This window comes from Sus scrofa, chromosome 7 (assembly GCF_054392235.1).
Source record: "Sus scrofa isolate SSC_HxYL_T2T_F1_AM1 chromosome 7, Sscrofa_HxYL_maternal_Yorkshire_Landrace_v2.0, whole genome shotgun sequence".
In the NCBI taxonomy this organism is placed as follows: Eukaryota; Metazoa; Chordata; class Mammalia; order Artiodactyla; family Suidae; genus Sus; species Sus scrofa.
In genome coordinates, this window is record NC_139389.1 from 7370634 (window position 1) to 7395386 (window position 24753).

At 47.7% G+C, this 24753-nt stretch overlaps 2 protein-coding genes and 1 long non-coding RNA gene across 3 annotated transcripts in view; 2 read left to right on the forward strand and 1 right to left on the reverse strand.

Moving 5' to 3' along the window:
* LOC100152566 (N-acetyllactosaminide beta-1,6-N-acetylglucosaminyl-transferase) overlaps positions 1-24753 on the forward strand; it is a 93780-nt gene that overhangs the window by 15914 nt on the left and 53113 nt on the right. The window lies entirely within an intron of this gene.
* LOC146401172 (uncharacterized) lies at positions 3673-8430 on the reverse strand. The gene is made up of 2 exons (XR_014809582.1): positions 6113-8430; positions 3673-5086 (listed from the first exon to the last, which is right to left on the reverse strand). It is a non-coding gene; the product is annotated as an uncharacterized LOC146401172 (long non-coding RNA).
* On the forward strand, positions 16247-17394 carry LOC102157807 (N-acetyllactosaminide beta-1,6-N-acetylglucosaminyl-transferase-like). The gene has a single exon (XM_005665563.4). It carries the CDS (start codon positions 16468-16470, stop codon positions 17392-17394), a length of 927 nt encoding a protein of 308 aa, XP_005665620.1. The 5' UTR covers positions 16247-16467.

The window sequence follows — 24753 nt, forward strand, 5'->3', positions numbered from 1 at the left end:
TCCCGCTGTGGCTCAGCAGGTTAAGGACCTGACGTTGTCTCTCCGAGGATGCAGGTTCGATCCCTGGCCTCACTCAGCGGGTTAAGGATCCGGCCTTGCCACAAGCTGTGGCATATGTAGGTCCCAGATACAGCTCCCATTCGACCGCTAGCCCGGGAACTTCCACGTGCTGCAAGTGCAGCCCTTAAAAAAAAGAAAGAAAGAATGGAAAAAAGAAAAGAGAAAGCAAAAAGACTTTATATGGATGCTTCTCTTGATTAAGTCACAACACCTCACGGAACTCCTCTGGAGGAGGTCGAGATTATTATCTCAAATGCATGGATGAGACAACTGAGGCTTTAGAAGGTAAAATGACTTAACCTCGATGTATTTGATGCCGTAATTCACAATCAGTCTAATCCATCAGTCCGCTTTTTAGACCTTCCTGTGGCTTAAGTTATGTCCTTTGTGATTCACTACGCCTTGAATATCTAGAAAATGTTTTAAGGTCTTAATGAGTTTTTAAGCTTTTATTTTCATCCAAATTCACAATAACTACACATAATACCCATGTACTTTATAAATAGTGTGAAGGGCTCTCCTCTACCCTTCACTCACTCCCCGACCTGTAGCACATTTGCCTTATTCCTTCTTTCCTGCATCCTGTCGGCACCCTCTCCCTCCCTCATTTGCATTTTTCCTAAACCATTTGCAAATTACCTCTGACTACATCAAAATATATTTTCTAACAAAGACGCTCTCCCTCCAGAGCTACAGTTTTTTTACTCTTTAATCCACAGACACTATTCCACGATCACCGGTTAGAATAATAATGGCCAGGCGTTCCCCTCGTGGCGCAGCGGAAACCAACCCGACTAGGAGCCATGAGGTTGCGGGTTCAATCCCCGGCCTCCCTCAGTGGGTTAAGGATCTGGCGTTGCTGTGAGCTGTGGTGTAGGTCGCAGATGCGGCTCGGATCCTGCGTTGCTATGGCTGTGGCTGTGGTGTAGGCTGGCAGCTGTAGCTGCTATGAGACTCCGAGCCTGGGAACCTCCACGTTAAGGTGTGGCCCTGAACAGCAAAATAAATAAATTAATTAATAAGTAATAGTAATAGTAATGGCCTTCATAAATCTAGAGTAAGGATCTCAAGCTACACTTAGCTGTCACATCCCCTCCAACTTAGAACAATTTCTCAGTCTGAGTCTTTCAAGATCTTATCATTTTGGAAAGTGCAGGTCTGATGTTGCCTTATGAATGGTTTCAAGTGATACCTTTTAGGCAAAGATATCAGAGAAGTAGGACTGTGGAAACCTGAAAGGTTGATTTCTTTTGATGGCCGCGATGTTAGCATTGACCCTTGGTTAGGGTGGTGCCTGCCAAGTTTCTCCGCTGTAAAGTAAATCTGTAAGTATTTGGAATTTATTACTAAGCACATGATAAATACTTTGTGGGGAGAAACTGCAACTATGTCACTATCCTGTCCTTCAAACGTTCCGGCCCCAGTCGTACCACCCACTGGTCTCAGTTTTACACCCACCAGTGGTTCCTCTTCTCCTTTGCTTTTTACGGCTACATCTGTGGCACCTGGAAGTTCCCCGGCCAGGGGCTGAATCAGAGGTGCAGTGACCCACCTACGCCACAGCCACAGCCACAGATCCGAGCTGCATCTGTGACCTACACCACAAGTTTTGGCAACACCGGATCTATGACCCACTGAGCAAGGCTAGGAATAGAACCCACATCCTCACAGACACTGTGTTGCATTCTTAACCCACTGAGCCACAACGAGAACTCCCCACTGATGGGTCTTATCCGACTCTATCATCGTTTGGGTTGCCAGCTCCAGGCTTCTCGATGGATGAGTTGACATTCATTTATAACGTTCAGCCTTCTCTTCTCCCCATGCATGTGTTTATTCATATTCCTCTGAGCAAGGATTCCCATTTTAGCCGGTGGGCTACAGTCCACTCCTAGTTTGACTTTTCTTGCTACTCAAATTGTCCTAGACTTGGCCCGAGGGGGCCCCTTCAAGGGGGTCCCTTCAACACCTCGCCGTCGTTCTTCGAGCACCCCCTTACTTTCTGGCCCCAGGACGCCTTCCAAGCTGATCTTGTACTGAACCTGCCCCAGTGCTGGCGTCTGCCACTTCCTCCAGAGAACCCTGGTTCTATTTAGTATAGGTTGGTGTTTAGATCCCAAACACTGGGCACTCAAGGGCATTATAACTTCTATGCCCTTTCAGGGGTCAGATCCAGGAAAAGAAATATATACGTATGTGTTCACACAATGTCTGTATACACGTGACACACACATACACACTCACCCAGGAGCATCCTGAAACACATACGCCACCTCATTCACACATTATCTCATACTCGCTTCACACACACACACACACACACACACACATCTATCTACATATCTGTATATCTATATCAGTCAAGCCAACTCCCTATCATCCATCTATCTTTTTTTTTTTTTTTTTTTTTTTTTTTTTGTCTTTTTGCTTCCCGCGTCATATGGAGGTTCCCAGGCTAGGGGTTGAATCAGAGCTGTAGCCGCCAGCCTACGCCAGAGCCACAGCAACTCGGGATTCGAGCCACGTCTGCAACCTACACCACAGCTCACGGCAACGCCGGATCCCTAACCCACTAAGCGAGGCCAGGGATCGAACCCGCAACCTCATGGTTCCTAGATGGATTCGTTAACCACTGCGCCACGAGGGGAATGCCCATCTATCTATCTATATGTTAAAGCCCACAAATTGACATGTTCTCCAGTTCCAGCCCAACAACAAAGGCTTTATTCCTTTATTCTTCCCCCCACCTCCCTGACCCCCCCAGTGAGGGACCTGACTCCCATCAACCCAGGTGTGTTCGCTTATTTTCTCCATCACACTCCATGTAATCAGGCTTGTCCGTGGTGCTTAGCTGAAGTCCTGGCCCCAGGACATCCTGGTGCCACTTCCTCTGCCTGTAGCCTTGGCCCCCAGAAGACAGAAGGAGCTTGGAATGAATTTTGATACCATTAGAACTCCATTTGCCTTGGGAGACAGTGAGCTATATAAAAACATCAATTCAGAGTTCGGCTCTAATTGCTACCTGATTTCATGACCTTCGGTCGTGTGCTGGATCTTTCTAAGTCTCACCGGCTCATCTGCAAAATCAGGATAAGAATTGTGCTACTTCACACAGTGGTTGTGAGCACGAAGTGATAACCTACATGAAAATCGGGGAATTGCTCTCTGCAAAAAGAGAAGTGAGAGGTGTGGTTCACAGGGGCTTGGCCGCTCAGAGTCTTTTCAGGCCTGGTGAATTATTAATTCAAGGATCCGGCCTCAAAAATCCAGTTCAGCTTGGAGTCAGGTATTCCCCTGGATCAGGCCAGAACCTGCAGAAATGCAATTCCCTAAAGAGGGGCTGGAGAGGTGGAATTAGAAGTCAATTATAGCAGGAACCTATGAACCGAGAGGAAAGGATTTGTCCACATGGTTTTATGAGCAATAAAGAAGTTGGAAGGAAAGGAAAAGAAATTTCAGAGTGCCTCAGGCCCCTGGTGCATTCTGGATTGAAAGTGAGAAAAAGAAAAACAGGAAAGTTCCCATCGTGGTGCAGCAGAAATGAATCCAACCAGTATCCATGAGGACACGGGTTCAATCCCTGGCCTCGCTCAGTGGGTTAAGGATCCGGCGTTGCCGTGAGCTGTGATGCAGGTTGCAGACGCGGCTTGGATCTGGCGTGGCTTGTGGCTGTAGTACAGGCCAGCAGCTGCAGCTCTGATTGGACCCCTAGCCAGGGAAGATCCATATGCCGCAGGGGTGGCCCTAGAAAGCAAAGCAAAAAAAGAAAGGAAGGAAGAAAAAGCAAAAGGAACATTGGAGAAAGAAATTCATGTGTCTTAGTGACAGTGCACCTAGCTCTCCTTAGTTCTGGTGTTTCTTCCATGATGCAGAGCTGGGGGCTGACACTGAGATGTCCCTGGGCCTGCTAGAAGGGCTCGGGTTGGCACCGTGGCTGACAGCAAGAGCTTGGAGCAAAGCTGCTCGTCTCTGAGTCCTGGGTCTGTGCTCCTGGCACAGTGACCCTGGGCTGGGAGGTCACTGGGAGACCAGTGACCTGAGTTGAGACTCAGCATTTCCTCATTGAGCACATGGGGGTGACAGCCACTGATGCTGGCTATCAGCTGTGTCATTCACACCTCTTGGTGCCCTGCTTTTAAAAAAATTGTTGTTGTTTGTTTTGTTTTGTCATGCTTTGTTTCTTGGCTGCACCCACGCCATGCGAAGATGGCATGTGGCCACAGCAGTGACAACCCAGGATCCTTAATCCTTAGCAGACATTCTGCTTGTTAGTTCGGATTTTCCCTCCATCCTTATCTCACTAGATCACAAGTGCCTTAAGGCTGGCACTCGGTTTTGTGCTGAGGAGCACAAGGGGTCATTGAGTTTGGACCTCCTGTTCTGTTTTCTCTTGGCTCCTTTTTTGGAGGGCATGGGAAAGGCGGTTGGGTCGGGGTGAAGGAGCCTGCCGTGGGCTCTGGTATGTGGATACCGCCAAGTATGTGATAAGTGAGAACCCTAAGTACTAGTTCTTCCAGGAAGATGCGTGATCCCCACTCTCTTGGAAGAGTATTTCTGCGAGAAGGACTTTGACTCATTTTATTCATTTATTCATTCATTTCTGATGAGATGTTATGTAACAGAGAACCGTTTATCATGAGTTCAGCTTGATGCAGTTTCAAACTAGACACAGCCCCGTAACCAGCATCAAGTCACCTAACATGACCCGCTTCCCAGTCACAGCTTTGAGGTCTCACAGCATTGATACTTTCACTTGTTTTTGTCCTTTATTAAAACAGAAACACATAGCATTGAAACTGACAAGGCTTATGACTTGAACGCAGCCAGAACCCAGACTGGGACTTGAACCCACGTGCCAGGACGCGAACCAAGCCAAAAGCCAGATTGGGACTTGAACCTCCGGTTTTTAAGTCAGAATCACTCACCCGGTATTTGGGCTAAGTTCAGGTTCTTTGTGCCTCAGCGCAGCAGGAACTCAGTGAGAGACAAAGTGATAGGCAAGAGATGGATTTATTAAGATAAGACACTTGCAGAGTTCCCGTCGTGGCGCAGTGGTTAACGAATCCGACTAGGAACCATGAGGTTGCGGGTTCGGTCCCTGGCCTTGCTCAGTGGGTTAAGGATCCGGCGTTGCCGTGAGCTGTGGTGTAGGTTGCAGACTCGGCTCGGATCCTGAGTTGCTGTGGCTCTGGCGTAGGCCAGTGGCTATAGCTCCGATTCAACCCCTAGCCTGGGAACCTCCATATGCCGAGGGAGCGGCCCAAGAAATAGCAACAACAACAACAAAAGACAAAAAAAACAAAAACAAACAAACAAACAAAAAAAAAGATAAGACACTTGGGAGAGATGCAAGCGGGGAGGCGAGAAGGCTCTGTCCCCCGGATCTGGTGGGCTACAGTTTCATCACCCAAGGAAAGGCGGCGGGGGGGGGGGGGGGGGGGGGGGGGGGAAAGACCGCCTCTTCCTCTTTCTCCTTTCCAAACAGACGTCAGGCTTATGTCATTAGCTCCTCCTTCGCATCCGGTAAGAGAGTATTTGACCCTATAAGGTCAAACTAGGATGGTGGTGGTGCTTATTCAAATCAGCAGAAGGGCAGTAACACCTGCTAAAATACACTGACTCATTCCAGGTTTCTGTATAAGGAGGGTCACCTACTTTGGAATCTCATCTGTCCCTTAAACTCCTGTTCTTGGTCCTAAGGATCATTGTCTCGCTGAACTTGAATGCAGGTCTCATTTTCCCTTTCACTGAGTGACCTAAGGCATATCTCATGCAGCCAGCCTGCTTCGTTCTCGTGGCTTTTTTTTTTTTTTTTGTCTTTTTGCCATTTCTTGGGCCGCTCCCGTGGCATATGGAGGTTTCCAGGCTAGGGGTCGAATCGGAGCTGTAGCCACTGGCCTACGCCAGAGCCACAGCAACACAGGATCCGAGCCGCGTCTGTAACCTACACCAGAGCTCACGGCAACGCCGGATCGTTAACCCACTGAGCAAGGCCAGGGACCGAACCCGCAACCTCATGGTTCCTAGTCGGATTCGTTAACCACTGCGCCACGACGGGAACTCCTCTCGTGGCTTTCTTGAGCAATGGTTAACGTAGCTGTGATCTCCCCAAGTTCCCTGGGCTTCCCTTCTATCTTTTATCCTCTGTTGGGGCTTCTCCAACTACCTGTGTAACTATCCCCTCCATCCCTACCAGCAGGTGCTTTTTCTGTCTGCCTTTTTTTTTTTTTTTTTTGGCTCCATGTTCTCTTTATGAAATTCCATTTTGTTGTTGTTGTTGCAGGCACTTCTACTGTATTCTCACTGCTGTGTAGAGAGACGATATGTGACGTGTTGGGGCTGGCTGGGGACGATTTCGCTCCCCAGGGGACATTTTGACAATATCCGGAGACATTTTTGGTTTTCACAGCTTGGCCAGGAGGGGGCAAGGGGTGCTGTGGCATGTAGATAGAGAGTAGAGGCCAGGGGTGCTGCTAAACATCTCACCAGCCACAGGACAGCCCCCACAACCAGGCATCACCAGCCCCCCGAGACCAGTAGTGCCAAGCAGGAGAAATTCTGCTGTGCAGCCACTTTGGTGGATGCTTGGGTCTCTTAGGAATACGACTGCAGTGAAGGGTGAGCCACGGGTCCTTTGAAAATACGTGGGAATGGAATTGCTGGGTGGGAGGACGTGTCTGTGCTCAGCTGAGCACACAGCGCCAGCCTTCCAGAGTGGTCCTGATTCAGTAATGCGAGAGCGTTCCAGTTGCTCTGCCTCTGCACCATCATTTTCTCTGACTTGTTTGCATTTTAAAAAATTTGGGGAGCTTCCTCATGGTGCAGCAGGTGAAGGATTCAGCGTTATCCCTGCTGTGGCTCTGGTCACTGCCTGACATGGGTTCGACTCCTGGCCCAGGAACTTCTGCATGCCATGGGCATGGCAAAAAAAAATAAATAAATAAAAATTTTTTTGTATTCTTCTCTTCCACCCTTCTCCATTTCAGCTACGACACACTAGATACTCAAAACACCACTGTTTGACGGTAAATAATCCCAGTCTATATTTTGTGAAAGACGGATTGTGCACAGGTGTGCGTACTGTGTCCAGGTAATTAGAGAATGCGTTCAGGGCGGGGTGACTTGCGACTAGGGTTTCTCTTATTTAAATAACTCGCACCAGGAGTTCCCAGTGTGGCTCTGTGGGTTAAAAACCCAACTGGTATCCATGAGGATTTGGGTTCCAGCTCTGGCCTCACTCAGTGGTTAGGGTGCTGCTGTGAGCTGCGGTGTGGCTCATAGATGCGGCCCGGATCCTTCAATTGCTATGGCTATGGTGTAGACAGTCAACTGCAGCTCCAATGTGACCCCTAGCCTGGGAACTTCCCTATGCCGCAGGGGTGGACCTAGAAAGCAACAACAACAAAAAAACAAAAATACAAAAATAAAAAGCACCTTTCTGTATAACCATGTCCTTTCATTCTTAAAAGTACCACTTAGCTTTCCATAGTGAGTTTTATTCCAGGGCTGAGATTATCCACCACTTGCATTCATGTTTATTAAGTACTTCCAAATTATACAGTAATATTTATCTTGAAATATTGGCTCTTTTGTTTACAGTATTTTTCTTTGTCCTAGAAAAATAGATCTAGAAGGGTCCCGGAGGGAGAAAAAAAATCTTAGAAGTTGGTATCTGATCCACCACTTCTCAAACTTTGGTCTCGGGACCTTGTTAGAAATACAGATGATTAAATTCCACCGGGAGTTTCTTGGGATGGAGGCCCTGAGCTCCATATTTTAACAACCCCTTTAGGTAATGAGATGTTAAACAAGTGCACACATGTTACGTCTAAATTATCCTTAACCTCAAGCCACAGGCACACCTCGTTTGGCTGAAACCATGTGTTTTGCCAAAACCATGAGTTAGCTCTTCTTCCAAGGCTAAGCCATTCTTTTCCGTAGGTAAATTCGGTGGTAAGATTCATCCTGAGATGTAATTGGCTGTGACTTATTTGGGGGGGTCATTGATTTTTTTCCCTTTCTAAGCCCCCCCAGTTTCAAGCTCTTCATTTCCTAATGGCCACCTTTCTGCTACCAGAAGATCACCTCCTGTCTGCGCAGGCTTTGACATTCACTTATAGGAATTTGTGTCCACTGTCTTTTGCAAATAGCATCCTTTAGCATCCAGGAAGTGTCTCCCCAATGCCTTTGCTCCATCAGAAGCAGCTCGCTGTGGCTCACACTACCATATGCTATGACCAAGCATGACCACCTTCTCGATCTGCCACCCGGGCCTTGAAACTTCTGTGTATTAAACGTCTTCTGAAAAAAAAAAAAAAAAGAAAAGAAAAGAAGAGAAAAGAAAAATTCAAAAAAAAACAAAACAAAAAACTTCTTCCACCCTGTGAGATGAGCGTTTGAAATCTTGCTTTGGGTTCTGTGATCTAGACAACAACCACCTGCTGCTGCTAATTAGATGAATGGTATAGGAGATCAAATGATTGGGTCCCAGGAGAAGGTGGATTTTCCCCAGGGAAGCTCCACGGTAGACGACTCCATTAGGGTAGAATTGTTGTCTTAAAGACATGCTTTGGTAATGTCTCTGTTCTTCTCTTTAGCATCATAATTATTTTAAGAGAGAGAGATAGGTAGATAGAGAGAGAGAGAAAAAGTAAATGAAATACAGATGTGATCAATTCATTTGAGTAATAATAAATTAAATTAAAAAAAAAGTAAATGAAAGGCTTCATTTACCCACCATCTGGCCAGTCAGAATCACCTAAGTGGCTGTCCAGAGTGAATTGGACTGTCACATTCCCTACTTTCTCATGAAAAACTCTTAGTTGGGGGGTGAGGGGTGGAAATCCCTATAGGTTATCAAGAACGAATCCCTGGGAGTTCCCTGGTGGCCTAGTGGTTAGGATTCGGTGCTTTTACTGCTTCAGGCCACGTTCAACTCCTGGCCTGGGAACTGAGATCACAGCAAGCTTCTGCACAACATGGCCAAATAAAAAAATTAGTCCCTGATTCATTCGACCCGCTTCAATAACAACACAAACCAAAAGGGCCTTCCAAAGACCAGTCATCAGGGCGCACTTGCCTAAGCTTTTCTGCCCAGAGAACTTAGCCCCTCAAGGCCACGTCAGTGAACTTCATCAGACCCCGTCCTTTCCGTGCCCTTGGGGCTGTTATTTAATATCATCAACCTGCTGTTTTTGCTCAAGCCTGTGTCTCCTAAGTTTCTTTCCCAATGACAGGATGGCAGTTAATTGAGAATGAAAAAACAATAATTCCCAGAACAATTATGCAAGTATAATGAAGTTTGCCTTCGTACATGCAATTAAACCGAGGTAAGATGCACGAGGAAAGAAATCAGTGCCTTGCTGAGGTGGAAGAGAGAAAAAAGCACTATTTGTACCCTCAAATGACACCTCCCGATACCTAGAAATTGACTTTAAAAAAGTCACCATGGGTGACCCTCCTAGCCTATGCTTTTTTGTTGTTTTCTGTTTCTTTTTAGGGCCGCACCTGAGGCACATGAAAGTTTCAGGCTAGGGGTCGAATCAGAGCTGCAGCCACCGGCCTACACCACAGCCACAGCAACGCAGGATCTGAGCCGCATGTGTGACCTTCACTACAGCTTAGGGCAACCCTGGATCCTTAACCCACGGAGTGAGGCCAGGGATTGAACCCACATCCTCATGGTTACGAGTTGGGTTCTTAGCCCACTGAGCCACAGTGGGAACTCCCCTATGCTGTTTTAACATGTGGAATTAAAACCATGGGCAGACATGGGTTTCAATATTCCTTCTTCCATAGTTGAAGAATGGCCCTTTCAAATGCCCAGATGATTCTGGACCCATTCAACAAGTGTCGGCCACAGTATATGCCAGGCCCTGGTCGCATTGCTGGGCTGTGGGAGGAACAGGGGGCAAAAGTCCCTGCTGTCCCAAGCTCCCCCTCTAACCGTGACTGGTACGTTGAGATCGGAGTTCACTGATGGAAAGGTTTTGATCTCTGGATTTACCACTCTGCCTGGGGAAGTGTCTCCACCTGGGCTTTCTTGTTTTTGGGTCCTGGCCCGCTCTCTCGTCGCTTCTCCACTTGCAGTGCCATCTCTGTGCTCTGAGCATCCACATCGAACCATCGGAACCCCCTTGTAACCACCCAGCTCCAAGGAAGCCGTTTCTCCTCTGAGCTTCTGTAATGTTAAGTGGACGTCCTTTTGTTTGGAATGATCCATGGTCTTCCCTGTTTTGTTGGTTATCTTTTCAGCTGCATGTGTTTCGTTTTTTGTTTTTGTATTTGGCTGCATTCGTAACATATAGAAGTTCCTGGGCCAGGGATCAAACGTGCACCACAGCAGCGACCAGAGCCACTGCGGTGACAGTGCCAGATGATTCTGGACCCATTCAACAAGCATTGGCCACAGGGCATGCCAGGTCCCTTAACCCCTTGAGCCAGAAGGGAACTCTCAGCCTCATATATTTTGAATCCTAGCGAAGATATACTCTCCTGCAGGACAGGATCCTAGTTCCTGGAAGTTGTGTTGCTTAGCAATTCACCTTATACCTAAACGGTAGCTCATTTTTAAAGGCTGGAAGGGAGACGAAAAACAACTTTTTATAAAGATGGAGCGGGGGCCTAAGGTTACACTACTGGTCAAGTGCCCAGAACTCAGGCCCTGTTAGTAACTGTGACAGCTAACGGTGACCCTTCCTTGACACACAAGAGAAAGCCCATCTTGCATGATTTCCTCCAGAATTTTGATTAAAAGTTGTGTTTTTAAGGTCAGTGAATCTATCTGGGCCATCAGTCTGGTCAGAGTTTTTGTTTGTCAGAAAAAAAGATACCCGTTGCTCTGTTCCCACTTCTGGTTAAAAGAACTTTTACTCCTGGGCATCTGGAACTATGGGGGATGTGAACTCCATTCAATCATTCATTTATTCATTCAGGACATATCAACAGGTGAATAAATAACATAAGTAATATATATATATCATACCTATTTCTACATGACAAGGTTGAAGCGGTAGAAGAATGATAATAGGCTTTCAGAGCTTCTGTTGTGGCTCAGTGGGTTACCAACTTGACTAGTATCCCTGAGGATGTAGGTTCAATCCCTGGCATCACTCAGTGGGTTAAGAACCCCAGCATTGCCACAAGCTGTGGCATAGGTCACAGATGAGGCTCCGATCCAGCATTGCTGTGGCTGTGCTATAGGTCTGCAGGTGTAGCTCCGATCCAAACCCTAGCCCGGGAACTTCCATATGTTGCAGGCACAGCCATGGAAGGAAGGAAGGGAGAAAAGAAAGAAGAAAAGAAAGAAGACTTTCTGTTCATTTCCAGTCCATGAATTCCTTAGTGACTTGGGACTTTAAATCGTGCCCCATCTTTATTTCTTTAAGAAAAAACTCAGTGCAGTATCCGATGTTCTGTAAACACCTATAGGACTAAACCCTCAACCATAAGAGCCTTGGAGTTGTTTCTAGGAAATGTAGTTAATTGAGGCATAGCTAGCTCCTGTCCCTCAGACTTTAAGAGGCTTTATTTATTAATAACACTATTATTATTATTGTTGTTGTTATTATTGTTGTCGACGTGTGCCTTATGCATTCACGGGCTGACGTGGACTCTCCCCATGACTCTTGGTCCTCCTCCAGTCGGCCCGCCTGGGAGCTCCTCCACCCAGTGTCTTAGGTGCTGTTCCTTTGGCCACAAGGCGAAGTCCGCATTTTTCAGCTCAACAGCAGGCAAGGTCTTTTACGACCAGTGGCCACCTCCCTCATGGTGTGACAGCCTGGTGGCAGCAAACTCCTCATGTTGCTCCCTCAACCCATCCTTCTGCAGGTCTCCCAGCACAAGCAGGTGTGACCTTGCCCTTTTCCACAGAAAAGCCTAGGGGCGCCGAGGCTTCCTTGCCCTCCTTTGATTGTGTCTTTATTTCAATGAAATACCGAGTCTTGTATCATTTTACAGGAAGGATGCCCTCTTCATTTTGGAGCGGTGCTCTAGAGAGCTTTGTAATTGGACTTTTTTTTTTTAATTGAAGTATAGTTGATGTGCAAGGTTTCAGGAGCATGGCAAAGTGATTCAGTGATACATATGTTTATTCTTTTTCTTTTTTTGATTTTTTTTAGGGCTGCACCTGTGGCATGTGGAGGTTCCCAGGCTAGGGCTCTAATCGGAGCTGTAGCCACTGGCCTATGCCAGAGCCACAGCAACACCAGATCCGAGCCGCATTTTTGACCTACACCACAGCTCTCGGCAACGCCGGATCCTTAACCCACTGAGCGAGGCCAGGGATCAAACCCACAACCTCATGGATGCTAGTTGATTCTGAGCCACAACAGGAACACCCTACAAGTAACTTTTCGAAATAGAGCTGTTGTCTTTTCTGGGTATACGCCCAGGAGTGGGAAGCTAGATCATATGCCAGCTCTGTTTTTACGTTTTTAAGGAACCTCCATACTTCTTATTGGCTGCACCAGTTTATATTCCCAGCAACAGTGTAGGAATAGTTCCGGAAAAAATTCTTCAAAGATGTGCTGAACAATAAAGGCTTCTGAGTGGAAGAAAGAGCACGTTTTTAAGCTGGCTCAGGGGAGGGTACACACGTCTAGCCTCATTAATGGGCTGGTTCGGGAGTAACTGCTTCCAGAGTGGGCCATGAGTTGCAGTTGCAAGGCCTGCACTTGTCAATCGTATCCTCGCCTGTAATCACAGGCAGCGAGAGATGGCTGAGCTGTTTAGTCTCAGCAGGAGGAAGAAAAAAAAAAGAAGGGCCTGATGTCTCTTCTGGATAAACAGGTCTCATGGCCTAATAGGAAGGAAAGGGAGCAAGTACCAGCTTTCCCCTGTTACAAAATTTTTTCCTTTGTTTTTTTTTTTTTTAATTCTCCTATAAGGATTTGTTAATACCCAAGGACAGCGAAAAGGGCAGACAGGAAAAACAGCTCTATTTCCAAACCATGCTGTTTTAAGCAACAGAACGAATACCAAAAAAGGATGATGAAAGATCCTAAGTTGGCGAATGTCTATATTTCTCAATATAGTGACATTATTAATGTCTGTCCCCTAAGCCTGTATAAATTTGAACTCCTTCGTCGTTGGCCAGTTGGGTATAATAATGTAAACAGGCTCTGTTGGCCGAATTAAGTCATGTATCTGAACACACTGTCAAACTGCAGATATTTAGAATATTTTAATCTTCGTTCCAAGCCAGAAGGCTTTGCCAAACTAGATACTGAAATTACCTTCTGTGGTGTTCAAACAGGATATGCAATAACCTAATATTTGAAGGTATTGTTTGGAAGAAAAACGAAGCTTCGGATTGATTTTTGCATTATCATGGATGTTAAGTCACCCTCTTTGCTCCCTAGGCACACTAAAAGTTGGACTGATCTGCTCCATTTTCTGTTTCCACTTTAAGAATACAATGGTGGGTTCTATAGAGAGTTGACTTGTGGTGCATCTTACAGAAGGAGGAGGATTTCTCAAAGGAGAGGGAAAAATAATGTCCAAGCTGGAAACATGAATAATGGAAGCAATGAACGTTAGAAAGAAACTCATCTGTGGTTCAAGAGGTGGTGTGTTGGGAGTTCCCGTCATGGTGCAGTGGTTAACGAATCTGACTAGGAACCAAGAGGTTGCAGGTTCAATCCCTGGCCTCGCTCAGTGGGTTAGGGATCTGGCGTTGCCGAGAGTTGTGGTGTAGGTCAAAAATGCGGCTCAGATCTGGTGTTGCTGTGGCTCTGGCATAGGCCAGTGGCTACAGCTCCGATTAGACCCCTAGCCTGGGAACCTCCACATGCCGCAGGTGCAGCCCTAGAAAAGGCAAAAGGACAAAAAAAAAAAAAAAAGAGGTGGTGTGTTGTTCAGGCAGAATATAGATGGATGCCTTGAATCAGGGGGCCATGGCACTGGTGTTCTAACTCTGGGGAAAGCGAAGGAATATTGTTCTAGGAATTTCATTACTAGCAGGGTAGAGGTTTCTCCAAAGGGAGGAGAGGAAGAGCATTTAAGGCCATTTTTTTCTTCCTGGGGTGTTGGGGGGGGGGATGCTCAGTCTCTCCTCTACAGGATGGGAGCTCAGAGGGGTTACATTTGACAGGTGAGGGGAGAAGAGAAGGCATGCAGTCATTGCACTGGTGTTTTAGAAGTCATTTGTAAATAAAACATGCAAGTTCCCACTGTGGCTCAGCCAGGAAAGAACCCAATGTAGTGTCCGTGAGGAGGTGGGTTCGATCCCTGGCCTCCTTCAGTGGGTTAAGGATCCAGCATTGCTGCAAGCTACAGTGTAGGTCATGGATGTGGCTTGGATTCGGTGTTGCTGGGACCTAGGCCAGCAGCTGTGGCTCCAGTTCAACCCCTGGCCCCGGAAGGAAGGATGGACGATTTTAAAAGTAAAACATGTTGCTCTACATTTTAAAAAGAGAGCAGGTGTTAAGAAAGAAAGATTGAAAATAAGAGCATTCTAAGTTAAAGAGCCTGATGCGCTTCAGCTAAAACACTGCAATTTACCAACAGGGAAAAACAACATTCCTTTCCCACTTGGCTCAATAAGCTTGACGGGCAGGTATAAACACTTCTCTGAGTGAGTTCTCTGAGTGGTGACAACCTGAATGCCCTTTAGCTCCCCAGATCTGAATATCATCTGTGCCAGGATTCATGTGCTTCCCAGTGAGGTTTCAAGGTCTCAGCTAAATTGGGGGATGGAGGTCAGGATTCGCTCCTGTGACTCGGCCATCCTGTGATGGAACCAAAGTGGGGTCCACTCACCCCTGCTCAGAAGAGTCCATCTACTGACACCGGGTTGTGGTGAAGAAAAATGCAGCAGTTTCTGCACAAGGAGGACAGGCGGTTTGTGCTCAAAAGCCTCAAACTCCGGGAAGGTTTGGGGGAGACCTTTTTTTTTTTTTTTTTTTTTTTTGCTATTTCTAGGGCCGCATCCGCGGCATATGGAGGTTCCCAGGCTAGGGGTCGAATCGGAGCTGTAGCCGCCGGCCTACGCCAGAGCCACAGCAACGCGGGATCCAAGCCGCATCTGCAACCTACACCACAGCTCATGGCAACGCCGGATCGTTAACCCACTGAGCAAGGTCAGGGACCGAACCCGCAACCTCATGGTTCCTAGTCGGATTCGTTAATCACTGCGCCACGATGGGAACTCCGGGAGACGTTTTTTATAGGCAGAATTTGGGGCGAGGGGCTGCAGGGTGTGTGATTGGCTGGTGGGGGGGGAACAGGGCGTTGCTCCACGAATCAGGCGCTTAGTGGGAAGTTGCCATCCTCCGCCTGGGTGGGGGCTTGAGTTCCAGCAGAAGAACTCAGAAATATTGTCATGTATATTTCCTGAGGAGGAACCAGAACCCTGCCCCAAGGCTCTGAGATTATTTCTTAACTGCCCCCCCCCCTTTGTTTCTACGTTCCCTCCCTTCCCTGATTAGCAGCTGTGTGCATCTGCCCTTTGGAACTCAGGGGAGGTCAAGGGGGTTGGATGAAGCCTTTTTCCTTCTAGGAAAAAATGGGGAACACTGAAAGGATTTCTACCAGGACCCCACTGAGTCCTGCTCCGTGTCCATCTTATGACAGGCACCATGGCGGACGCTAGAGGTGGAAGGAGAGGGGCTGTCACCTCATCTCTAAGTCACAAGACCAGGAGCCCTGCAATTTCAGATCCCCTAGGACTGGAACTCCCGTAAGCTCCGGCTTTAGAAAAGTGTAGGGCGGGGCTCAGAAGCATCACAAAAGAGCCCGATGGGTGAGGTTTTGTTTTCTATCTTGTCACCTCCATCACTTTTCTCATCCAAAGGGCGTATTTGAGAAGGGAGGCTACCGGTGCCCTGTGGAGTGTTCTGGAAGAGTCGGGGGACCCGGCTGTGGCTCTTTGCCAGGAGCAACCAGCCGGGGTTGGGGGGGGCGGGGAGCACCGCAGCCTGTCGGATGACTAGCCGGAAATGGCACGCCTGCCAGAACACATCATTTCAACTTTGCTTTACTGTACTTATTCCCTGAATGACAGTAACGGGGGGGGGGGGGGAACCTTGGGAAATGAGAGAAAAGGGATCGGAGAAACTAAATCTGCGAGGGAAAAAGGAATTACCAGAGTTTTAGTGGAACAGCCAGCCCCTGCGAGCTGGAGCTGGAGGGAGGGAAAAGGCTGGGCTTAAGCAACCTGCTATTGGGATTTAGACAAAGGCGGTTTGAGAGGCAGAGGACGACGAGGCGGGATCAGTTGCTAATATCAACATGGGGAGAAAGCCAGCTGCTGGACTCCGGGGGATGACACCGAATCCGATCACCGCGTTTCCTTCAGCGCAGGAATTGCTGGAGTATGTACCAAAATAAGAACTCAGAGAAAAAAGTAAGTTTGGGAAAGGACTTGCAGATTCTGACAGTCTTTGAAATCTTACTCCTCTTGGAGGCATGACTTCATTGATGCGTTTCCTCTTTATAGCTTCTGTCTCTTGTGTAATCATTTTTATCGTGTTCTATGCGTTTCATTTTGGGGGAGAGCAAAGCTTCCAGAGGCTAAATAACTCAGACCCTCTGATGCTGAGTCAAGTTTGCACATCCTCCATCAAAGGCAAAACACCTTTCCTCTGGAGAGACAGACTAACGATCTATGAGAAGTCTTCTTGCAAGGAATACCTGACCCAAAGCCACTATATCACGGTGCCTTTATCTAAAGAAGAAGCTGACTTCCCCTTGGCCTACATCATGGTCATTCATCACAATTTCGATACCTTCGCAAGGCTCTTCAGAGCTGTGTACATGCCTCAGAACGTCTACTGTGTCCACGTGGATGAGAAAGCCACCACTGAATTCAAAGATGCAGTGGAGCACCTCCTGAGCTGCTTCCCGAATGCCTTCCTGGCTTCCAAGACGGAGCCCGTGGTCTACGGCGGGATTTCCAGGCTCCAGGCGGACCTCAACTGCATCAAGGATCTGGCGGCCTCGGCGGTCCCGTGGAAATACGCCATCAACACCTGCGGGCAGGACTTCCCCCTGAAAACCAACAGGGAGATCGTTCAGTATCTGAAAGGGCTTAAAGGGAAAAACATCACCCCAGGGGTGCTGCCCCCCGCTCACGCCATTGGACGGACGAGATACGTCCACCGGGAGCACCTGGGCAAAGAGCTTTCCTATGTGATAAGAACCACGGCGCTGAAACCGCCTCCTCCGCACAATCTCACCATTTACTTTGGCTCTGCCTATGTTGCTCTGTCCAGAGAGTTCGCCACCTTTGTTCTCCAGGACCCTCGGGCTGTGGACTTGCTCCACTGGTCCAAAGACACCTTTAGTCCGGATGAGCATTTCTGGGTGACCCTCAATAGGATTCCAGGTATGTGATTTCCCATTTCACGTGAGGATGAAGTGCAAGGGCTTTTCAAGAGAGCGCTCCTCTTTACTAGAAGGAGAAGACGCAAACTGAAATAGAGAGTTTTCACCCCAATCCTTTCTGAATTTTCAGCGTCTAAAGAATCGTGTTTCCTTGGGTGATAAGGCGATATTTCTAAAAGAGTCAGTGGGTACCGTTTAGCGGTGTTGCATTGCAGTTCATCGTGTTCTTTGGCATTCATCATCTTAGGAAATCAGTTTGATAATTAAATATGAATAAATAATTCCTGTTTCCCGCAACCGGTATTAGCGTTCTCCCTTCCCACGGGAGGGCTTTATCTCCCCCGGATTCATCAGACCTGCTGTAACTCCAGGGCCCTTGGCTTGGCCCCTCCCCCAGGCCATCACAACGTCCTCTTTCCAGCCCAATGCCATCAACCCGGAGAAACTGAGGTGACCCCCCCACCCTTTTCCTTCAAAGAGTTTCTGTCCTCTCCTAGAAATATCCTTCTTGCTTATTTACATGGACCTGTTCTTGGCCCTCTGTGCTTGAGCTCCATGAAGTTGAGTCAACGCCTATCTTGCTAACCACTGTATCCTCCATGCATAGAACATAGAGTAAATGCTCAATAAATATGCATTCGATGAATGAATGAATGAGTGGGTGAATGAATGAATGCATTGCAAAGCCCGAGGCTCTACTATGGCACCACAGCTGTTTCCCTAAGATCCAGTGAGTGGGGAGATATTTGGACTCGTGCATGTACTGTACCATCGGTGGAGAGGGTTCTTAAAAAAAAAAAATCCATATTTTTGTTTAACTTCGGATAAATCATGAAATGCCAGGAGAAGCTCCTTGCTTTCTCCTCGAAACAGTTCTACCTTTACTAATGGCCCGGCCCAGGTCTTTTTAAAACGATATAAAGCACAATAGGCTCTCTTCCGAAGGAAACAGCATGCTTTGGACTCAATGGAAAACACAAACTAGATTGCTGATGAACTTGACACAGCATCATTACAGCAGGAGAAAAGCAATCATTGTACTGGGTTTTGGGGGGCTGCCAAGTTGGAAACAGTGGTAGGTGCTCTCAGGCTGCAGGGCAGAGCCTGCTGGGCGATAAACATGCCAGCATTCTCTGGAAAAGCCCGTGTTTGGTCTCTGAGTCCCAGGGTGACTGGCCTGGTGACCAGGGCTTGCTTGGCATCTGTGCGTTCCCGCTCTCCTGACCCCGTCTACCTGGGCACACTGTCCTTTCTCCGCTTATCGGTTGTTTCCATCGTTGGCCCCCAGTGAGGGAGCCTAAGGTACTTAGAGGCTGCTTTTCATATTTAAATATTTATTCTCTTTCTATTTTCGCTATTCCCTCAAGATTGGACAAGGTTCGGTACCAGCCGTGCGGCTCCGTAGGCAGCATACAGAGATGAAGGCATTTCGTAACTTCCCAAAAACCTGACAGGTGGTTTCTCAACAAAAACATGGGTTTGGGTTCGTGTTAAATGGCTCCGGTTGCCTTGCAGAAGCATGGTCAATCCATGTCAAATTAATTTAAGGCAATCAAGGCGTTCTCTCGTGGTGCCGCGGGCGAAGGATCGGGCGTTGTCACTGCAGCGGCTCGAATCAGTTCGATCCCTGGCGCTGGGACTTCTGCATACCTCCAATTCGGCCAAAAAAAAAAAAAGAAAAAGAAAAAGGGAAGGAAAATCAATTAAAAAATAATCTTTTACCTCCCACCTCCTCTTTTTCCCCTTAGCCCTTCTCCTTTCCAGACCTAGTGAAATAAACATGGTGGGACATCAAGAATGATAGATTTTTTTTTTTTTTTTTTTTTTTTTTTTGCTTTTTAGGGCCTCAGAGTTTGGTCTGCGGTGATCACCCTCTCTCTGTCTCTGTGTTGGCTTTACTGGGGCCGGTCCTGAATAAAGACCAGCCCTACACGGTGTCAGAGGAGGGAGAGGTACTTGCCGCTCTCAGCAGACACTTCTGGGAGGAAAGAAAGGGGTTTTCGCTCGTCGTTCCAGCAGCAGCTCAGGGAGTCCTCGGATTGGTCGGCTTGGTCCAAACCCTTGTCCCTAAACAAATCAGGGTCATGAAGAAAGCTGACAAGCCTCTCTTGGGACGCTACTTCACCCTAAAGCTAGGGCAAGCTACAATGACCTTGGCTCCTCACAGCTATGCTGGGCAGACAGAAGCACAGGCCCAACACACGGTGGTTCCTGGTCCTGCAGGCAGGGGGCTGTCAAGGAGCATCTCCACGGTGATTAGAGGGATGAGATTTAATGAAATATGTAGCTTTCAGCACTTGGGCAATTGTAATTTGGAGAATACTAATCAAATTACTCTTGTGGATGGGAGTTTCCATTGTGCCTCGGCGGTAATGAACCCGACTAGTATCCATGAGGACTTGGGTTTGATCCCTGGCCTCGCTCAGTGGGTTAAGGATCCGGCGTTGCCTTGAGATGTGGTGTAGGTTGAAGATTCAGCTCAGAACCCACATTGCTGTGGCTGTGGTGTAGGCTGGCAGCTGCAGTTCCGATTCAGCCCCTAGCCTGGGAACCTCCATATGCTGCAGGTGCAGCCCTAAGAGGTAAAACAAACAAAAAAATTACTGTCGTGGGAAAGGCATAATCTCAATAAGCATATTTCTCATAAAAACATTAAGAGTTCTGTAGTGGTGCAGTGGTTCAGGATCCAGTGTTGTCACTGCTGTGGCTCAGCTCACTGCTGTGGTGCAAGTTTGATCCCTGGCCCAGGAACTTCCACATGATGTGGGTGTGGCCAAAGAATTTTAAATAACTATATTTTTATCTTTATTTATAAATATAAATATGTAAGTATACAAATACATAATTATTTTATATCAATATAAATTTGACTTTATGCAACATACATTCTTATTTATTCTTATTTTTACAATAATAATGATCATATTTAGACAGTACTTAGTTTGCAAAGGGATTTCTAACACATTATCTCCTTTAATTCTTATAAGAATCCTATTTAAGAGGACGACTGTTGTTCCCATTTTGCAGATGAAAACATTTGAGATCAAAATATGTGACTCGGGAGTTCCCGTTGTGGCTCATTGGAAAAGAATCTGACTAGCATCCATGAGGATGCAGTTTCAATCCCTGGCCTTGTTCAGTGGGTTAAGGATACGGCTTTGCCATGAGCTGTGGTGTAGTGTAGGTTGCAGGCGAGCCTTCGATCCTGTGTTGCTGTGGCTGTGGTATAGGTTAGCAGCTACAGCTTTGATTTGACCCCCTAGCCTGGGAACCTCCAACATGCCACAGGTGCAGCCCTAAAAAGACAAAATAAAATATGTGACTTGTATAAAGATAATTATTGCATATAACTGGTAAGATATAAGAATGAAGAGCTCCCCCTGTGGCACAGTGGGTTACGAATCTGACTGCTGTGGTTCATGTCGCTCTGGAGGTGCAGGTTTGATCCCTGGCCCAGGGCAATGGGTTAAAGGATCCTGTGTTGCCCAAGCTGAGGCATAGGTCACAGCTGTGGCTCAGATTCAGTCCCTGGCCTGGGAAATTCCTTACGCTGTGGCCATAAAATTAACAAAAAAAGAAAATGAAAAGAAATAAGAGTGAAAAGAAACATCTGGGGGGAGCAGAGGTAAGAGTCGTGGTACCCTTAGATTAAATCGAACCTAGTTTTACAAATTCTTTAATTGTTGCAATAACAGCAAGTGTTCCGAAGATGAGACTTAGCTAAATCTGAAGCTTGGGAAGTCATTAATTACATTAGTGGACCCACCCAGGAATTTTCTCTCTTGCTCTATATCATCTGGATACTCAGCCCGTTTTCCTGGAAATGTTGGTTTTTTTCATGCGAGCGGAAGGTGCAGAAAAGTTCGGGAAACTAGTGTTTCCTGAACATCTGCCAGGGGGTCTGCATTATCTCAGTTGAATCATCACGAGAATCCTGTTGGGTCGGTGTTTAAATTCACATTTTACTGCTATGAAGATGGGATCAGATCAGGTGAGCAAGGCGGCCACTCCGATAGCAGGAAGCCCAGTAAAGGAGGGTGTGCAGCAGATCTGAGGTCTACACCCGCAGACCTCCCCTCAAACTCGCCCTGGCAGGCCCCTCAGTTCAACACTGGCGTCTGTCAGCTCAGACCTGCAGGCTGGCCTCTCTCCTCACTTCTCACCACCCCCTCCCTGTCCATCCAGCTGTCCCTGGAGCTTGGGTTCCAGAGCTGGAGAGAATCGGCTTAGAGTCATGTGATGTTGGAAGCTGGACCCTGGAGCCGGACTCCCTGAATTTGAATCCCTGCCCTGCCATGCACAAGCCATGTGACTTTAGACAAGTCCACCTAAAGGAGGAGGCCTCAGTTTCCCCATCTCTAAAGTGAGGAAGTGATATTTCTTTTTCTTTTTTTTTTTTTTGTCTTTTTTTTTTGCCATTTTCTTGGGCCGCTCTCGCGGCATATGGAGGTCCCCAGGCTAGGGGTCGAATCGGAGCTATAGCCACCAGCCTACGCCAGAGCCACAGCAACTCTGGATCCGAGCTGCGTCTGCAAGCTACACCAGAGCTCACGGCAACGCCGGATCCTTAACCCACTGAGCAAGGCCAGGGATCGAACCCGCAATCTCATGGTTCCTAGTTGATTCGTTAACCACTGCGCCATGACGGGAACTCCAGGAAGTGATATTTCTATCAAATCCATGAGGCTTAAATTGGCTGGTGGCCAGTACATATTGTGTTTTTATTATTGTTGTTACTGTTATTATCATATTCTTCATCTGTAAAATGGACATTCATTCAATAAATATTCATTGGGGAGTTCCCATCATGGCTCAGCAGTTAATGAACCCGACTAGCGGCTCTGATTGGACCCCTAGCCTGGGAACCTCCATGTGCCATGGGTATGGCCCTAGAAAAGACAAAAAAACACTAAAAGAAAATTTCTTTTTAAGTATTTATTGAGCACTTAGACACTGTGCTAGGTATTGAGATGAATAATTATATCACAGTGAATAAGACAGAAAGGTCCCTGCTCTCATGGAGTATTCTAGAAGTCAGAGACAGATAATAAGAAGGAGACAGCTAAGATCATTAGAGATTAGAAGGGCTATGAAGGCTGAGGAAGGGACCTACTTCTTGGTGAGAGTAGCACAGGGACTGCACCCCCAAAAGGAGGACAAGTTTCCAGGCAGAGGGACTACAGATGGCCGAGGTCCTATGGGAGCGAGCCTCCCTAGGTGCAGGAGCCAGAAGAGCAGCCAGTGTGGCCGTGGCCGAGGGAGCCAGGGTGAGGGCTGGACCTGGCATGAGGGGGGCGAGGCCCTTGTGTGAAGCAGGGGACCACCCAACCTGGCAGCACCTGGGTCACAGGGCTCTCGGCTGAAGAGGCAAGAGGATGTGTGTAAGGGCTTGGCTCATGTCAGGTACGGACCACAGTCCGTCAGCCGGATCTGACCATTTGCCCTCCTTGCTGTGTCCCGTGCTGCCATCCTGCTCCCGTCACCTCTCTCCTACAATCGTCTAATTTCTTTCTGTCTACTTTCCCGGACTCCACTCTCAGCCTGCTTTAATCCGTCCTCCAGGGGACACAATGACCTTGATGAAAATGCACGTCGGTCTCTTGATCGCTCTCCTTAGAAACCTCTGGATCCCCTTCCCTATAGCACAGCATCCTAGCCCCTTTGCTGAACGGGAGCCCACGGCAGGGTGGCTCCTTGGCCATTGCAGCACCTTCGCACATTAGGCTCCGCTCCCATCCCTGAACATACACCGTCTGTACCGACCACGCGTGGGTCCCAAACGCTCCACGTTCAGCCTCCCTGCCTTGACTGGTGCCAGTCCCACCGCCAACATGCTCTGGATGCTCTTCCTCCCTCTCCCTCCCCTGATTGACGTAAGCTTTTCTTTGAAGGTGCAGCTTTGTCACATTCTCTAAAGAGCTTTCCTAATTCTTGCTCCTGTGGGCTCAAGCCTGTGTTCCTAGCGGCTTTCTAGACTGACCTTCAAGGGTCGCACCGCACCTGCTAATTTCTGTTTTCCTTATTCCTGGCGCGATGCCTGGCACACGAGCAGGGGAGTCTTGGCTCCTCGTAGTCATTTAACTTGCACAAATTCAACTGTATTCATACACACACACACACGTAAATAGTTTTGGCTTTCCTTCCACTGCCCCTCATTCCACTCGGTGAGTCTAGGGTCCACAGTGAGCGTGAGATGGATTCATTCTGCTTATTCCCATGATGGTTCTCGGGTCCCTGGGCTCACAAATCTTAAAGAAACAGTGTGCGTCTCATAATATTGCTCCTTGGTGCTTCCTCTGGTGCTTGTAAGCAGAAACCACCATCTGGACCAGGGTTCAAGGGAAAACGGGTCCTGAAGGAATTAGGGAGAGACTCTGTGTCATCTGAACGTGGCATGTTCCCTGCGGATTTCTGCAGAGGAATCTTAGGTGTGTGCCGTTGTCCCTGTAGACCCTGAATCGGTGACCTAACCTTCCCTATAGGACGCATACGTTCTCTAAGTATTTGTTCAGTTTATCGATTGGCTAGTAATTGGCAAAGTCAGGGCACAAATTTGGATTGTCTCACTTCTAATCTAGTGTTCTGTTCCCTGTCTGCTCTGCCATGTATAGAATTGGTCTTTTCTAAAAGTTGTTTTTAGGAGTTCCCACGGTGGCACAATGGGATCGGAGGCATCGCTGAAGCACTGGGACGCAGGTTCGATCCCCAGCCCCGCACAGTGGGTGAAGGGTGCCACGTAGGTCACAACTGCAGCTCAGGTCTTATTCCGGGAACTCCATATGCCGCCGGAAGGCTAAAAAAGAAAGAAAAAAAATTTTTTTTAAAGTTGTTTTTACAGAAAAGGGCAGGTAGGGTAAAAGTGCCCTGAAGAGGTGATTCTCTGAAGCCAGCAGTGTTTGAACAATACGGTGTCACAGAACTCTGAGCACTGACTTCAGCATTAGGAAATAGCTTTCCTGTGATGCCAAGTATGTCATAGGGCACAGCTTTTATCATCCCTCTTCGAGAAACTTCTCTTTCATATCTGATGTTACTGACGACTGGATTGAGCCTTGGATCATAGTTGGTTCTGGCGCCCCCGTTCTCAGTGACATTCAGAGTTGAGGCGACTCACATGTTCAGTAAACATCCCCACGGGCCTCCCGTCGGTTTGCTTTTTGGCTCTTACGGTTCTTCTCTCTTCCTCGATGATCTCATCGGCCTCCGAGCTCATCTCCATCGTTTCCGCCTGATGAATCACAAGCTCCATCACGCTCCCCAGGCCTTTGGAAACCTTTTCCCGACTTGCCGCCTCTTCCCCCGACTCCCCATCAACCCTCTTCGCCAGAACCTCCAGGACCGGTACCGCCAATCTCCACGTCAGCCCCT